General features: G+C 38.9%; 2 protein-coding genes across 2 annotated transcripts in view; both read left to right on the top strand.

The window, feature by feature from the left end:
• The first annotated feature begins 233 nt into the window (after positions 1-233).
• IL18RAP (interleukin 18 receptor accessory protein) lies at positions 234-13,139 on the top strand. Its single transcript, XM_010209383.2, has 10 exons — positions 234-357; positions 1,566-1,833; positions 1,930-2,104; positions 3,344-3,518; positions 5,167-5,235; positions 5,502-5,622; positions 7,330-7,484; positions 8,033-8,170; positions 11,828-11,998; positions 12,642-13,139. The coding sequence occupies exons 1-10, from the start codon at positions 234-236 to the stop codon at positions 13,010-13,012; spliced, it is 1,767 nt and encodes a 588-aa protein (XP_010207685.2). The 3' UTR covers positions 13,013-13,139.
• A 2,912-nt stretch (positions 13,140-16,051) lies between these two features.
• Positions 16,052-18,293, top strand: part of SLC9A4 (solute carrier family 9 member A4) — a 36,734-nt gene continuing 34,492 nt past the window's right edge. Inside the window, exon 1 of the mRNA XM_061988485.1 lies at positions 16,052-16,268. Coding sequence (XP_061844469.1) covers positions 16,067-16,268 — 202 coding nt within the window. The 5' untranslated portion in view covers positions 16,052-16,066. The remainder of the gene's footprint in view (positions 16,269-18,293) is intronic.

Raw genomic sequence — 18,293 nt, 5'->3', positions numbered from 1 at the left:
AATTCTATGCAAAATGTGTTTAAAGAGTATTGTAGAGATAGATAATATAATTTATCTTGCATTTGTGTGAAATAGTACGAGTACAAAGAGTGCTGCAAATCCTACTTAAAAAATACACGATATCTAGGAAATATTGTTTATAGAACTACATAATGAATTATGTAATTTCCTATCTATCTTATTGCAGGATTATTTACAGAAAAACCCTGTTTTCCTCTTTTACAGAAAGCAAGATGATTCTTAAAGAAAATGGCTCAGAATATCAACCAAAACTGATAAAGAGAATCCTGCTAACTTTATGCTGGATCTTAGCAGTGTTTGTAAGTGGGGCAGAAGTTAGAGAGATTAACTTGTTAGGTAAGAGCCTGCTTTGATGAAGCTTGGTGTTTGTTGTGTGAATTTCTGACAGGTGAAAAAAGTGAATCTGCATTTTGTCTTGCCTTCATGAGTTTTACTGCACCTGTTTGTGCTTGTGTCAGGCAAAAGGCTGTTTCTAGGCATTCTGCAAGCTTTTTAAGTGTTGATAATACAGTTTACCCTAAATAGGAATCAAAATTCAGTTGGCTAATGAAAAGAAAAAGGCAAATGCAAAAGAGAATTTCTGAGAACCAAATGAAGTAAATGGATTACTTCTGTGATTCCTTGAAGTCTGCAGCAGCTGGTCCAAGCCTGTTAGAGTAGAGAAGGAAGGGAAAGGCAGGGTGAGACCAATACATCAAAGTCTTCCAGCCACACAATATATCTGGATGATGTTGATCCAATTCACTTCACTGAGAGAAACTGTAACTGCAAAGAGTCTCACAGGTGGACAGGCAAGGAACTGAAGATTTCATGCCCTCCCTTCTGCTGATGTGAAATCCTGCCATAATTTCAAGGGTTACCACATCCTGACTGGCAGGAGAGTTTATGCAGCAAAGTCAGTCAGCCTTTAGAGAATTCTGAGTTAGGATGGGTGACCACAGCTTTCAGAATAAAAAAAATATGGTTAATGTTATTTACAGTAGCTGAAACATAAGAGGGGAAATATCGGAAAGCAGTGACACCATTGTGCCTGTCAGGTTTATATCCGTTCCTTCTCCATTAATACGAAGAGAGCTAGAACAGCTGCATCTGCTTTTCTACAGAATTGAGATTTAACAAGTTAGCACCCATGTAAAAATATTCAGTTCACTAAAAATCTTCAGCTATTTTCACATTAGGCTTTTGAAAAAGGCTTAATAAACCTTTGGTCACCTTTGACTAAACTTTTGAGAGCATTGGCAAAGTCCATGTACAAGGGGTAATTGGATCAAGCTGGAACACAAGAAGTTCCATTTAAACATAAGAAAAAACTATTTCACTGTGATGGTGAGGGAGCCCTGGCACTGGCTGCCCAGGGACAGTGTGAAGTCTCCTTCCTTGGAGATCTTCAAAACCTGCCTGGACCTGTTCCTGTGTAACTTGATCTAGGTGGACCTGCTTTAGCAAGGGGATGGACTAAATGATCTCTAAAGGTGCCTTTTTTAAAGCATGATGACTGTGTGTTTTTTCAGGTGGTACTGATATGTTATTTTACTGCTTTTCAGAATGTTCTCATGCTGAACCTCCAATACGGTATCGTGCCATTAGTGATGAGGAGTTTGTTTTACAATGTGCTTTACCAGACAGAGATGCTACCCACATTTATAACAACTCACCTTTAAAGCAACAGAAGGTGAAATGGTTCTGGCATCAGACAGACAAGGAGACACTGAAGGCTATCAAGGAAAGCTCTAATCTTGCTCTACAAGGGGATGCACTTTGGTTTAAACCAGTGAAGGACAGTGCTTCTGGAGTATACATCTGTATGATATGGTCTGTAATGGAGAAAAAGGATCCTATTTCTATACAACAATGAATTATCTTGTTTTGTCTATTGAATGTTTATTTTTTTTTTCCTGCACTATTCAGGGGAAAAATCCCATGTCTTAAAATTGTTTTGGAGGTTCAAACAAAGAAAGCGGCAAAATGTTCAGGTTATGACACAAATACACTGTATCTTTTTGCCGGCAATGGGAATTCAATCACCTGTCCTGGAACAAAATGCTACAGCCATATAAAAAGATCAGATGTAAAATGGTACAAGGTAAGAGTCACTCTCTTCAGCATTCAGAAAAGCTCAGTTGAGATATGACTTTAGATCTAGTTAATGCTCATATGCCGTAGATTCTTGAACTATTATTTGGCAGACAATGCAGCCTGAGAAATTCAACCCAGAAGTAGAATCTGAAATTTCTGTATATTGTATGTGTTTTGAAGAAATTTGCCACATCAAAATATTTTTCCATCAAACAGAAGCCTAGAATACTTTAGCCAAGAAACTAAAGTAATTGCGAATCAAAATAGGTTCTTTACAAAACTGACATATTATTGAAATGTTTTGTTTTGATATTTAAAATTTTGAACATGTCAAATACCAAAGAAAAAGTTACTTTGTCAGAATAAAAACTATTTGAATAGTAATATTGAAAATTTTTCTCTCTAAGACTCCTATTTTTAACGAAGCAATATTCCACCAAAACATTATTGACTTTCTTTTTTAAAAATGGCCACTAAAATACTTGCAAGCTAAAATTTTTTCCTATTGTATTTGTAAGGGTTGTAATATAACATCATAACCTGTTTAAATGAGCAAATGAAAATGTCTGAAATTTCAGTTATGCTTTTTACTAGCTAGTAGTATTTGCATTGTTTATTCTATTAAGTAGAATTATGATCTAGTCAAAGTTACTCTTCATTTAGTTTCAAACTTTAAATGAAGTATATCTTTACTTCCTGAAGCCCACATAATTTAAAGAGATTATTTCCATCTTGTGTTAGTAATCTTGGAGAACAAGAAAACATTAAGCTGAAAAATAGGGGTCCGTTTAAAGAAACAGTCCATTTTCTTCCTTTTAAAAGTAATGACACTGTGATCAGTCTGGGATACTTCAAAACCATGATTTACTTCTCATAAAAGAACATGAAAATGTTTTCAAAATAATTTATTTACAAAATAAAAATTACTCAGTCCTTAAAAAAGTAGATCACTTTTGTTGTTCTTTAGTAATAAGGGTTTGATTCAGATTAGATTCATAATTTTATGTTTCTCTCTAATGACAAATTTAAAACATTTTTTAAAAAAAAAGTCAGTGGGCGATATTTTTTTAATATGACTGACTAATATGTCTCCAGACTCCTCATGAAACATTTTTTTGGGCTTCAGTGGAAAGAGTTTGGCTTAGCCCTGCTGCCATGGTAATCCTATCAAAATATCCTAAAATATAATATAATCACAACTATGACAAGGACTTCTAAATCTATGATGTTGTTTCCTTTTCATTAGGATGGTCATCAGATAAAAAGTTCAAGAAGCAGACAAAGCCTAAAGCTTAAGCATAATGAAATCTACTTGAATCCAACTTATGACAAAGATACTGGAATATATGTGTGTGATTACACTCTATATGACAACACTACCAAGTGGATGATGAGAACAGCAGTAAGAGTGGAAGTCATTTGTGAGTAATAGCTCCGAATAAAATAGCTGTAGTATGTTTACTCAGTTCTTTCCTACTGTCTTTTTCCTATTTACGTCTTTTGTCCAGGGTCTTCTGAAAAATCTATAAACTGAATTAGCTACATGATCATTGAAATTCTCTTCCAAATATTCTGAGGACATTTTGGGACATTGGCTAGAACTTTCAATGTTTAGTAATAACATGTAGCATACAGTGCCATAATTTTCAAGATCTAATTCCACTTTGGATTTATTGAAATTCCTAACAGTGAGGATCAAATCTACAAGAGGATATAGATGTCTTGATCTGGGAGTAAAATTTTTGAAACTCCAGCTGGTGCCAGTGTTCTCTGTGTACTGTGGTTATGCTTTTCTCCAGATACCTATGGTTGAGTGCTGTCTTGTCAGATGCTCCAGTCATTCCAGTCAATCACAGATCCCAGAGGAAAACATAGCTACATCTATTCTATATCCTGAACTGGACGGACCCAGTACAGCTGTTTCTGTATGACAACAACACAGAACCTATTTTTAGCATCCTGGTGGAAAGTGGGCCACTCTATAGAAAGAAGAACAAGATTTAGAGAGCAAAAGAAAGGTGTCTGGTGAGGCAATCTGATTCTATGGTCTAGTGAGGACAGCATTCCTCTGAAATAGCTCATCCCTTTTTTGCTGACGCATTTGATAGTAAGAAGGCATGGGAAAAATATGTATGCTCCATCAGGACAGGGCCTAGAAACCATGTCTCACCAAGTTTTGAGTCCTCTGTGTGCTGGGTTACAATGTCTGGTGCTCTCTCACTCTTCTCTCTGGCTATATTCCCCTAATATCTTCCAAGCTGGCGTGGACTAGCTCTGTTTTTATTCTGATCTAGCTGAACCTGAGCTAACATGTTGTGCTACTCGATTCTTTTCCTTCACTTCTCATCAGAGTAAGGAAAATACTTGAAAGGTATCATATACTCCCTTGAATTTTACATATGTTTGTCTGCTGTGGCTTGCTTTAAGATAATAAAAAAGAGAAAGAGTGTGATGTGCCACCATTTCCTGCAGTATGAGACTTTCTCAGAATATGAGAGCTATGAGTTTCAGCCCTTTCAGGCTGTTTTCCTGGAGCCTGGATACTTGCTTAGTAGGTTGTTCTAACTGTGGATGTCATTATCTGTGCCCTTTGATAGCCCTTGTTTTGAAAAACAACACCTCCATAGTTATTTTAGTGCAAGTACCTGTACTTGTGAATGAGATGTGTGTGCTGTCTGTGGGCTTAATGGGCACAGAATGGGACTTGGCAAGGGATTGGTATGAGGATTGTGTCCTTCAGGGGGGTTTGCAAGGGGAAGTGGCTTATTTCTGGATCCTAAATAACCTTAAGTGCAGAATGAGTGCTGAGCTCCTCAAGTCATGTAAGATGGCAATGCCTCAAAGCAACTGGAACAGTGAGACTTTAAGCAGCTACACAAGTTTTGCAGTTAATACTCCCTTATCTGTGCACTCTTATGCACCTCCACAGCTACTAATCATCCTCTTGGGCTTACTGTCTAAATTCCACCAAACATTTGAGAAAGAAAATTCTGTAGGAAATTTTCTCTGGTCTTCTGTACTGATGTTTCTGTACATTATAGTTATTAACAGCATACCTGTTAATTGCAGCAAAAAACACTATCCATCCGCCAAACTTCCTGTACCCCAATGGTGTGGTGATTCTTGAAGCAGATGTTGGTAAGTTTTGACTCCTATCTGAAAGTGCAATAAAATATTTAAATGAAATGTTTAAATGATAGATAATGATAGACCTCGATAAAGCAAAACAGCTATGCTTTCTAGGACTATGAGAATTTAGTATAAAACGTAGCATTTATTTTCCTTGATATATATCTTTGTGGCTATTAAACGAAGCATCATGTGTTATGCATACCCCGAGCTATTTAAGAGAAAAATATTCTAGTCACCTCTGTACATGGTTTTCCTGCGTTAATTTGTTCCAGGAAAGCCACTTGAATTGGAATGTCGTGTACAATTTGGGTTTGAAAGAGCTTCTCTGATGAGGGTGACGTGGAAAAGAAATGATGAAGAAAATATAAATGAGAAATTGAATCAGGAAACAAGGTAAGAAAAAACCCAGTAGACTGTTTACTACTGCAATCAACAACTGTCATACAGCAGCTTTACAGAACACATTTTACTAAGGGAACTCAGAAGGCTCTGTTCTTCATATTAATGTATACATCCATGAGCATTTGACAGGCACATTCACTTTGCATACAAAAGCAGAAACTGATGGCCATGTAGTCAAGAACTCAAATTTTCTTCACAATCTTAACTCTTCTTCCTAAAGGTTTATCTCAGGGACAGCTTCAACGTGGTTGTGTGTGCCTACACAAGCTATTTTCAAATGGTCCATCTGTGGTGCCTTGATAGCAACTCACATAATCTGTCTTTGGAATCTGACTCGAGTGGGGAATAAGCCAGGTCAGTGAAATAGTGCTGTGGACAGTGAGAGGAGTTTGGATGCCTCAGATATTGGAGTGTGTTTAACGAGTCAATCTGAGGACTTGTTGCACTAATTTTCAGGACTTTTCCCCAGCAACAATTATCCAGACTCCTCAGAGAAGCAATATGTGGGTGAAAGGTTTCCCCTGACTTGGGGACAACCCAAATAGTCACCCTGCTTCCCTTTCCTTCCTGTATTTCCCTATCGTATTCACTTAGACAGTGTCCAGCTGCAAGAAAAATACTGGAGGCAATACAGGCAAGTGTGCCATTCACCACACAACCCTGAGTCATCTCTACAGGAAAACTTTTCTGTACACCAGGGAAAGCAAAAGCCCTGCTGCCACTGCTAAAGTCAAATTCATAATGGGAGTCATATGGGGAAGAAATAGCAAATTATGATATCACATACAGACACGCACACACACACCCTCACTCATGAGTTAGATTGGAAAATGGATTTAACTAACCTTTGAATGTTTAACTTTGTAATGTGCTTGCCAAGTTTTTAGCTTTTTGTGTGCATATAATTTTTGTTCATTTATGTTTTAAAAACTCAAGTGACTAAAACATTCTCAAAAGGCTTTCAGGACAGGTTGAATCCTTGCCCATGCTCATGCCTATGTGTATTGAGTTAGCAGAGGTAAGGCTTGTGGACGGTTGTTTTGTGGTGGCATGATGTGAGGCAACTTTGGGACCACCCAGACACACCTGTAATTGTGGCTTTCAAAGAGAAGTGCTGAGACTCAGAAACTCTGGCTATTCTTGAACGGTTGCAGGCACATATCTGTGTCCCACACCCTTTGCTTGGCCCCAGAGGGACTTTTACCTCTTAATTTCCTAAACTTCCTTCATATCTGTCTTGTTTTGTTTGCCTATCTTGTCCTTGGGTTTTTTCCCCTCTATGCAAGAGGCTGTGCCACTCTGTTTTTGCCCAGCTAGTCTTCTCCTAGGGCTCCTTTTGAAGTTTAGTTTCCCTGCATTTTCCCAAGGGGATTTTTTTTACATCTTAGAAGGACACAAATAATCTCGTAGAAATCACAGGGAGCTATATTTTTAAAACTAGGCAAGTGCTATAGCATTTTGCTGAGTTGATGAAGTAAGAATAAATCTTACAGTTTGTAGACATTTAATGTTAATATTTTCTTACAATGTGAAAAAACAAATGGAAGTTCCAAACCAGAATATTATATCACTGTTAAAAGTTCAAGCTCAATATTAAGAGTTACAAGCTCCTTTTTCTTTATATTTAAGACATTTTGGAATTATGTGAATAATCAGCAAGGGTATCATGCAAACACACATATTTTTTTTTTTCTTCAGTGTTTACCCAAAAGGCTTAAAGGGGCACACACTTCTTGGTGTTGCAAAACTGAAAGAAGTTACTGAAAGAGACCTCAGAAGCAATTTCACTTGCTTTGCTGAAAATTCAGTGGGGAATGCCACCGCTGTGATCCAGCTGAAAAGAAAGCAGAAAGGTAAAGGTATTGATGAATGACTCTTTTTCTCTTGAAGATATGTTTTAGTTTACTCACTGCTACAAAACAATTCCCCATTGACACCTGCAAAAATTTCTTGAGGCTGAATGGGAAAAGTTTGATTTGTCAGGTGTCTAGAAAGGCACGTTATTATTCTTAGGACTACTCAGAATGATGGGGTTATCTAGGGACTTACTTCAGGCAGGTGGGCAGATGTGTGTGTTCTGTTGTGACTTTCCCGTCTCAAGCAATGACTACTTTCAGCCCTTCTGAGTGTACCACAGAACATTTTCTTTGTGACTTCCACCACAGATTGGCTTTTCATACCATTGAGGAGATACCAATCAAAAAATGGTCCCTGATGGTAGACTGAAACTCTATGTTAAGATTTGCAGCTAAAGGAATTCCTGACTTCCCTAAAGTTTGCCAGCAGGGCACGATGAAGACTGTGAGATAGTTTGTCCCCATTTCTAGACTGATTTTTTAATATGTGTCAACATTATTTCAGAAAGCATGTGTTGTGGTAAACCTTTTTTTTTTTTCTACAGTGTTTTTCTTATATGTACTATGCAGTGCCATTTCTACTCTGTTTGCATTCCTTTTGTGCACTGCCTTTATTTACCAGCACTGGATTGAAATAGTGCTGATCTACCGAAGTTATCTGGTCCGGAATGAAACTACAGGAGGTAAGAAACATTGTATAAGATTAATTTTATCCATTTTTTTTTCTGCTACCTTTTGCCATGTGAGTTAATCCAGTGTGAATTAACCTTTTAATTAAATTCTTTTAATGACTCTGCTTTTTTTGAGCCATTACAAAGGCTATTAAACCTAGCAAGATTGGACTAGATGATCCTTCAAGGACCCTTCCAACCCTTGTATTGTGGAACAATACACAAAGGAGAGAACTAATATAATATAGGACACCAACCGAGAAAGGTGCACTTTGGAAATAGTCATATTTCCTTTCTAAAAATTATGTTGACCATCTTGACATTTACATCAAGGTGACGAGCTTCTGATATTTCAAATCTCCATAGTAGCGTCATCCCATCGTCTCAACTCAAATGGGCCTTCACCATAGTAGGGCAGTACAAAAATATATCAGAAATGACTGTGCTTATTTCAAAGAACTTGGCATATAATTTTTTTACATGGATTGAAAGAAATCAGATAGCGTGTATCTAAGGAATTTTTTCTAAAAGTTCTTGAATCTTGATGCAGCTTGAGATATAGGTGTCCACTTCTGTGTTTCCACATGTATATGTAGATTATACGTGAATTGTACGTGAGTGTGAAATAACTGTGTCTAGATACCTATAAATACATACACAATGAGACAATTAACTGCCTGTACTTTTGGAAAGTATTGTTGTGAGCTCTAAGGCAGTTGGTAAAAGTGACTTGGGAAATCACTCAAAATTTCCCTTCTATTAGGTAACAAATTAGTTTAAGAACCTCTGGAAAGTCCCCTTAGAGCTCACTCTGTATGTCAGTAGGACATAAAAGGTGCCAAGATTTATGCATTGAAGTAGAAAGCATCATTGGATTTCACTGTAGCAGCCTCTGCCCAGGTTCTTGACTCACAAAGCACCGCTTGCAGCATGAGGACACGGACTGTGCAGACCAGCTGTGCCCACCCAGGTAGTTTTCTGCCTAAGGTTTGGAAGATTGGCCGTAAAATGTGTTGTCATCTGCAGGATGATGTCCTTCTCACTTCATGTGCCTACATATCAAGTCACTTGAGGTCTGAAATGGCTCGCTCATATAGCAGCAAAACAGCAGTTCCAACTTAATTTAGCCACTTCTTCCTTTCCATCATTTTTTCCTTCCCATCCCTCTTAGCACAGAATATCAGAATCCCAGAAGGTTGGAAGGGACCTCTGGGAGTCATCTGATCCCATGCCCTGCTCAAAGCAGAGCCAACCCATGCTGAGTTACTCAAGACCTTGTGGACAGAGAATCCACAACCTCTTTGGACAACATGCTCCAATGTTTGACCATAAACATTTTTACTGGTATATAATGAGAATTTCTCTTGGTGCAACTTCTGTCTGTTGCCTCCTCTACTAATACTATGCACCTCAAAGAAGAGTCTGTCTCCATCATCTCTGTACCCTCTCATTTGGTAGCTGAAGACAGCAGTTAGGTCGTATTTTTTCTCATGCCTCTCTAACCCTTGTGCTTGCTCCTTAGTCAATTCTAATATACCTCTTAAAAATCTTGCCTTCTTCCATAAGGAGAAAGAAAAAATGCAGAAGCTGTGATAATAACCTTTATAGACCATTTATGCAGTCACTTTGCTTAACTCAAGTATTTTTAAATTTCCTACCCTTTAGATATCTTAAATGTTTGAGACAGAAGTTTCTCAGGTTGTAGCTGTCCTTCTGTACAAATCTGGGCAAAAAAAAAAATCCTAGTGGTGTATTTATTTTTAACTTACTATTGTAATCGTAATATTGTAGTAATAGTAATATTATCAAGGAAAATGGTGATATATTTATTACTGGCTGTTGTCTAATAAGATTACAGTGACCTCTGTGGGTGAAATGAAGAATATCTAGCTTGAAGTGCAATTTATTGTAATTATAAAGTGTTTTCAAAGGAGCTTCAATTCAAGGTGTAGCTGAATTGAAGTTCATCTAAACCAATCTAGTGACCCTCTGCCCCACCTTCATTTCCCAAACTAGTCGTGTGTGCCTGCTGCTGGTGATTCACTCTTGTAGGCCTAAATTGGCTCAGTTTGGCAGGAAATAACTCAGGAAAAGACAGTGAGTAGCTAGCAAAGTGATTCAGCTTCCTCTGTTACCACAAGAGCTTCAGCACCAGTAGAAGGAACTTGTGGAAGCGTGTGGCCAGGAGCAGAGGGGAGGAGTAGAGATATAATGAGTGTTGTCTAATTACGTCCTTGACCTCCAGAATTAATCTGCACACCTACTGTTCTATGATTCTATGATATGTGTTGTTCTATAGGCATACTTTCTGCTCCGACCTGGTTCTGAAAGTAGGTGTCCAGCCCCAGCTCATGTTAGTCATTAGTTTTCCACACATATTTCCTTTGCTCCCTAGAATCCATATGGGTTCTTCTAGATCCTGTGGGAACTTGATGGTTCTAGCACAGGTTTGTGATCCTAATCTTACACCTAGGGATAGAAATCAGGAGGTTAACATGGAGGCACAAGATGGTACTCAACACCATTACTTAGATATCTGTGTTTGAGTTTCCATGTAGGGAAGATGTAGTCAATACGGTGAAATCTCGACAGTTTCACTGTTCACCCTGCACTAAATAGCTGGACTTCTTTCTGGTTTCTATTAACTGTATTGACATATGATAGAACTCAACTGGTTGAACATAGGTGTCTGATATCACTTGTGCTGCCTGAGGATGTCCTGTCATAACAAAAGGTTTGAGTCTTGAATAGTCTCCACATAAAATTTGGCAGTCCCATCAACTGTAGGACACCTTAAATGCAATCAACTACATATGGGCAGCTAAACTGAGTCCACTGTGTCTTCTGTTTTCAACAGAAATTCTTTTTATTTTATTGTTTTCCATCTTTCTCTGTCAAGTGTAGATTGGTTTTTGTTCAGCAAAGAAAAATTTTGTCTTGTAGATTTGCTTTTGTCTTGTAGATAAGTTATCTTGTAGATAACTCAGGTCATTGGTACCCTGATATTTCAAAGCTGAGGAAAAGTCTTTATTTTTCATCTACACCTCACAAACATAGTCTTTTAATGAGACTGAAACAAAGTTCAGAAACTCCTCAGTACTCAGTGTCTGAGACGATATTTGCATCACAGTTAGGTTTTGCCACTTGCACCAGTCTTTTTGATTAGAAACTTAGCAGTGTATGAAAGTAATGCATCTTTGGCAAGCAGCAAATATTTAAGAATATTATTCCTTTAAAAGTTGATATGATTTCAAAGTAGATTGAGTACTGAGGAATATGTTTGGAATCAGCTTTTGGGCAAATGAGAGAAAAGACTGGGAATCCTTCCCTACAACATGGGTTTTGTCTGGAAGGGGCCAGATCTATCAGTGACAGCTGGACATGTTTATAAAAATGCAGAAAAAAGCCGAATTTAAACTTCTTTGGACTTGTCATCTGTAGCTTCCTCATTTGCTGTGGTAGTGTATGACTGTATAATTTGAAGACAGTGAGGAATAAGGGTTGACTTTGAGTAACAGAATGGCTGTACTTCATGATCAGGTGATGATTTTAGGCTTGTGTTGTGCCTACTGGGATATAAATGGAAACTGAACATTAAGAAAGAAGCTAAATGCTTCTGATAGACTTGTTAATGTATACAGTGGTTTTATTTCTTTCTCTTTTTTTTAGACGGCAAAGAATTTGATGCATTTGTATCCTATGCAAAACTAGACTCTTCTGAAAGTGACTCTGCTTTAATTAGTGAGGAAAAATTTGCCCTGGAGCTTCTTCCAGATATGCTGGAGAATAAATATGGATACAAGTTATGCATTCTTGAAAGAGATATTCTTCCAGGAGGAGGTAAGATCCCTGTGGGTAGTGGAAAATCTTTAATTATTTATCACTTTCCAAAAAGTCTTATGCACTAGATCAGCAAATGGTATATTTTGGTGCTAGAGTTTCTACTCACATCTCATCTTATTTGGACCTTTATATCTGGCCCTCGAACTTGAGGCATATGGCTGAGTGTTGTCAGTGGGAGATATTAGCCTGAGATAAAGTTTATTGTCCCAAAATTTCTTTGCAAGCAGACTCCATTCCCTGAAAAGAACCAGAGATCTGTAGACTGGTAGGCAAGAAGATCACAAATATTTCAGTAGTTACTTTCTGAACAACTTAAGACAGTGGTACCCACAAGCAATTTAAAAGCACTCAGTACTTGTCCCAGGTAGAGACAAAGTCCAAGTGTCCCTTGAGATTGTGTTTGAGTAGTAACAAAGTGTCTTGAGGTCTCAGCTGTACCCTCCACTTCTGAAGCAGCAAGTTGTGTTCTCCAGGCTGCATAAGAACCCTCTGATGGCAAACACATTTTTAGTGGTTATGTGATTGCTCAGCAACCCTATTTTTGGTTCTCCCTATTTCTGGGTTTTAGTTGATGATAAAGGAACTGATAAGATAAAAAGTCCACTATAGAATGCAGTAACAGTTACCATTTCTTCTCCAGCATACACAGATGAAGTTGTTACAGCTATTAAAAAAAGCAGACGAGCAATAATTATTTTGAGCCCGGCCTATGTCAGTGGACCAAGCATCTTTGAGCTGCAGGCAGCAGTAAACTGTGCATTGGAAGATAAAAAGATCAAACTGGTATTAATAAAATTCCAGGCTTTCCAAGAGCCAGAGACTTTGCCTCTAGTAGTGAAGAAGGCTCTTCGGATTTTACCAGTCGTTACATGGAAGTCTTCTATTTCTGCTGCTGCAAACAAGAAGTTCTGGAAATATATGTGTTACCACATGCCAGTGAAAACTAAGATGTTGAGAAAATGCAGCCTAAAGGTTTATTTCCAAAGATTATTCAGCCTGGTATATCAATAAGAGAAATTTCACAGAGAGATGACAGAAGGCTGATGAATGTTGATGCTATCGGAAAAGAGCTTTTCTACGTTGGCTGGACTCCGTGGACTGTCACTGCAATCAGCAATAGCTCACTCCAAAACTATGAGGACTGCAGCATGACAGTGCTGCAGCCTTACTGAAAAACTAAGCGCTACTGCTCATAACTGTAAATATGAGGTATCTTTCATAAATTATTGTTTTATTATTTTTTTTATTATATGTAATATATTCTTTTGCTGTGATGTTGAGACACATATGTGAATATTTTGTTCTTTGCACTATATTTCTTCTGGAATATTTTTATACATGTTTTCTAGAAAAAGATTAAAAAAGGGAACTCCAGAGGAAGCTTGAAATTTAACTTTCCAGTGTGGTGCAATGGGACAAATCTAAACTTTTTAAACAAGTTACTTCATTCTCTAGGAACACCTAGGAAGTACCATGGGAAACTGCTACAACCTAATATGATTGTAGGGGTTGAGAAAAGGAGCACTGTATCAGGAATGATCCCAGGCATCTTCATCCTTCCTGCAATGGGAGAAAGCATTCCTACCACTTATGAAACATTTCACACTCAGACACATCTGCACATTGCTGATCTTGTCTGGTGCTGGTCACTCATAGGTCCAATTGAACCTATGCTGTTATGGGTATGTTGCAGTTGGAAATCAAAGTCCTGGTTGTCACAGCTAGTAGACTTCCATGGACTTTGAAGTCTTTCCCTTCCAGTCATCTGATTGCTAACTTGCTCTCCCTTACTCTCAAGGCAACTTATATCTCACACTTTTTGTATGTATATAGAAAAGTCACTGATCTGGTGTTCTGCTGACATTTTTTGGCCTTCAAGTTAACAAATCCTAGTTTTATAGTTCTATTAGAATAGCTCATCTCCCAGATTTGTTGTTGGAAAGGATCTTGAAATACTACTGTTCAGAAGACTGAGAAAAGGACAACTCTAGCATGCAGGCTGAGCATTATCTACCTGATTTTTTATCTTTAAAGGCTTCAGTGAGAGGACTGATGGTGGTGCAGTGAGGCAGAAACAGAAGATAGTCCCTCATGCAGAAACAGTGTCAAGTGTCATCATTGGCTGTATCATAGAAAATTTTGACATTACACTTGCACCTGCATTGAGCAAATTTCCCAGTTGTCATTGCTTCTTGCCTTTTACTTTGCACTTCAGAGCATCACAAGTGAACACAATGGATCCTTTTCTGCAGGAAGTCAAGTGGAAGATTTATTGTCCACCTCTGAAGAGACATTCAATCCATGGGACCAGTTTGCCTGAAAGAATCCATTCCCAAACACACACAGGGTGGATGTGTGGATCCTCAGCACTAGTAGTTTTAGGGTGCATCTCTCTTCCCCATAGTCTGCATGGTTTTCCAACACAACCAAATCAGTGGGCAATTTGAATAATTTGTCAGTAAATTAAATTTACTTGCTATAAATGTAGGTGGAGGGAGGTTCTCATTCCCCTCTACTGTGCCCTGGTGAGGCCTCATCTGGAGTACTGTATCCAGGTTCGAGTTCTCCACCTCAAGACAGACGGGGAACTTCTAGAGAGAGCCCAGTGCAGGGCTACCAAGACAATGCAGGGACTGAAATGTCTTTCGTATGAGGAAAGACTGCAGGATCTGGGCCTGTTTAGCCCAGAGAAGAGGAGAATGAGGAGGGACCTCATTAACACAAGTAGTTGAAAGGTGTATGTCAAGAGGATGGGGCAGCACTTTTTACCACAGTGTCCAGTGATAGGACTAGGGGTAATGAGTAAAAGCTGAAAAGCAAAAAGTTCCATTTGAACTTGAGGAAAAACTTCTTTCCTGTTAGGGTGAGGGAGCCCTGGCACAGGCTGCCCAGAGAAGTTGTGGAGTCTCCTTCTCTGGAGGTTTTCAGAACTTACCTGGATGCATTCCTGAGTGACCTGATTGAGGCAGACTTGCTTGAGCAGGTTGATTGGACTTGGTGATCTTCAGAGATCCCTTTCAATCCCTACCTTTATGTGATTCTGTGATTCTGTGAAATGTATGTGTCACAAGCTTTAGGAGCCTCTAATCGACACTACTTGTGTCTGCACACTTTGTTATTCTAACAGTAAACATGTTTTGTGGAGAAGAGACTGATCTTTTAAAAGAATGTTCTGTAAGGGTGAATGTCATGTTGGAGGGGCATAGTGTAGTCATTCACAAAACATCTTTTTTGCATGATTAAAATAAATGTACAGATCCAGTTTTAGGCACGTGATGTGATTTGGACCTTCCACATTATAATATATAATCTGTTAAGTTACATACACGCACTGAAGAGAGAGAACACATTTCTAAACAAGAAGGTAATTTGTGTAGGTTTCCGCCAGATGTCCCTGCGGTAAGCCCTGCAGAATCCATTTATTTACACACGGAGTGGTTTTGTTACCAGGTGAGACAGGACCAGTGAGTAGTGCCAAGTGTGGTACCTGAGGTGCCAGTTGCACTGGGAAGGCAGACAGAGAGTGAGGGCAGCCAAGGAAGGTATGGAACAGGCTCTCCTGCCTGCTTAGGGTGCCACCATCTCTCCAACCTGAATCTATTTACTTGTGCTGTGCCTGCTGCCTGAGTGGTGTGCAGTGCAGCATTTTTTTTCCTTCTCTTTATTTTTTTTTGACGGTGGGAAAAAAATCAGAGTGGCTGGATAAATAATGCAGTTGGAAAGGGCTTTTTATTCCTTATCAGGGTGATGTTGTAGCTGTGGCCAAGGTTTATCTGGGTCCGAGGAACCTGCAGAACCGGTATCTTCATAAAAACGGCAGCTTGATCTGTAACACAAGGAACAGGACAGGCACAGTGGGGCTTTACAATGACCTCTAGTAGGGAAATGGAGCAGTCCTGAGAAAGAAGCAGCCGTGGCTACAAGCAGCATGACTCAACAGGAGTGAGTGTTGTATATCACCATGCGCCTATTATATGTTGTGTCTCTGTAAGAGTTGCAGCCCCAGACATGGGCTCTGCCACACTTGCACATGCAATGCTTTTGAACTGCTTGTTGCTGTCGAGTATGGTGTGCTGTGCTGCTATTTCTTATGTGGATGAGCCCAACTTGAGTGAGAGTTTCTTGCCTCACTATGAACCTGATCACGGGGATGCTGCTGGCTCTTCAGAAGACATGAGGATACATGTTTTGACACTGGACTATAACTATGTGCAAATTCCCTATGAAGTTACTCTTTGGATCCTCCTTGCCTCTGTTGCAAAAATAGGTAAGTAGAAAATGTGATCTTGGGCTCTTCTACCTTAGCAAGAAGTTAAAAATGTGCAATGTAACCAAGTATCTTCTATACATTTTTGTAGCTGGCATTGTTCTTAAAGCTTCAGTCCTCAAAAGAACAGGTGTGCACATCACCATGACAGTGACAAAGTTTCACCTCTGAATGCTTCCAGCTTGAGACAATAGATATAGGAACTCTGACCCTCATGTCTCTTGGGCTGTCTATGCTAGTGAGTAGCAACAAAGCTCCCTTACACAATGCTGTCCATCTCTTTTTCTAGTCTTTAAACTTCGTCCTTTTTTTCTAGTCTTTAAACACCACAAGATATCAGAATTTACAGCCTGCCACAGTTGTAGGAAGCAGTAACACCAGATTGAGACTTCGAGGATATTGAATTTGGGGGGGGGGGAAATTATGAAGAATTCCTCCTTTGTGCAAATAATAGGAAACATTTCCCTATGAGTCTTTGTTTTACATGTTTACTGTTTAAAAGTTGCTCAGAAAGTAATGAGACTGAGAGGATGTAGGTCATCAGAGAAGTAAAGTACCTTCTGAAAACATACCATGCACCTAGCTTCTATTAGAACTTCAGGTAGGTATCCAAATGAAGAAGGACAACTCACAGAGAAGTAGGGACTGCAATCAACATAGCAAAAAAGGCTCACCATATGCATCTTAACATTTGCTTAGTTGGGCTTAAATTATTTTAACCATTCAGAGTTAATGCAGCAATATTAAATACGTGATGAAGATGGTAATAGTTTGAAGAACTCCACACATGAGATTTCCAAGTCCTTTTGATCTTTTCATGGCATTTTTGAACATTACTATTGAACAGACTGGTAGTCAGGATTCATGATTTTCTGGATGTGGTCTGAAGGTAAACATTTTTTGTGTCGCAGCCACTCTTTCAGCAAAATTCATTACCATGATTTGCCAGTTTTCTAATAGCTGATGGTCTCAGTCCACTTCCTATAAAAATGTCTTAATTGTTAAAATAGTAATTAAAAAAAAAAATCACAATTCTAATTCGTTGTTATGGCATCAGCAGAATGTGTTAGCATTGAGCATATTGATCAATTTATTAATCATAGAATGATCATAGACTGGTAAGGGTTTGAAGGGACCTTTAGAGATCATCTAGTCCAACCCCCCCTCTGCAGAAGTAGGTCCACCTAGATAGGGTCACATAGGAATGTACCCAGGCAGGTCTTGAAGACCTCCAATGAAGGAGACTCCACAACCCCTCTGGGCAGCCTGTGCCAGGGCTCTCTCACCCTCACAGTGAAATAGTTTTTCCTTACGTTTAAATGGAACTTTTTGTGTTCCAGCTTCATCCCATTACCCCTTGTCCTGTTGATAGATACTATAGAAAAAAGTGATGCCCCAGCCTCCAAACACACACCATTTAGATATTTGTAAATAATAATGAGATCCCCCCTCAGTTTCCTCCAGACTAAACAGCCCCAGTTCCTGTAGCCTTTCCTCATAAGGAAGATGCTCCAGTCCCCTGATCATCTTGATGGCCGTATGCTAGACTTCTCTCCCTGCCCCTTGGAGCTGGGGACCCCAGAACTGGACACAGTACTCCAGACAAACACATATTCCATCATACACAAAAGCACAGGCAGCTGCATCTTTTCATATGACATATCTAATCAATTTTTTTTTTTGAGCAAGAAATAGATACTTCAGGCATGGAGACACAGACATTGGATATATAGATTTGCTAGTCTTCCTCATTCTCATTCTTGGTAGTTCTGAATACAATAAGGTTACACAGCTCCATGTATAGCAACTAGATGAGCCATTGCTAGACATTATCTTAGTATTGGTATTAGTATTCATGTAAAATAGGAACAATTATATGAACTCAGTTTCAGTAGTAGATGGAGGTGGGCAGTAAGAAATTCGTACCCACAACACTGATGTGGTAATTGTAGCTCTTTCTCTGTAAAACAGTTTGGATACATCCATGCTTGTAAACTAACAAGCACCCTGTCAGGAATCTGTGTG

The sequence above is a fragment of the Colius striatus genome, chromosome 1, assembly GCF_028858725.1.
Source record: "Colius striatus isolate bColStr4 chromosome 1, bColStr4.1.hap1, whole genome shotgun sequence".
NCBI classification, from domain to species: Eukaryota; Metazoa; Chordata; class Aves; order Coliiformes; family Coliidae; genus Colius; species Colius striatus.
Note: the sequence above shows the minus strand (reverse complement) of the source record. Positions and strands in the feature narration are given on the sequence as shown.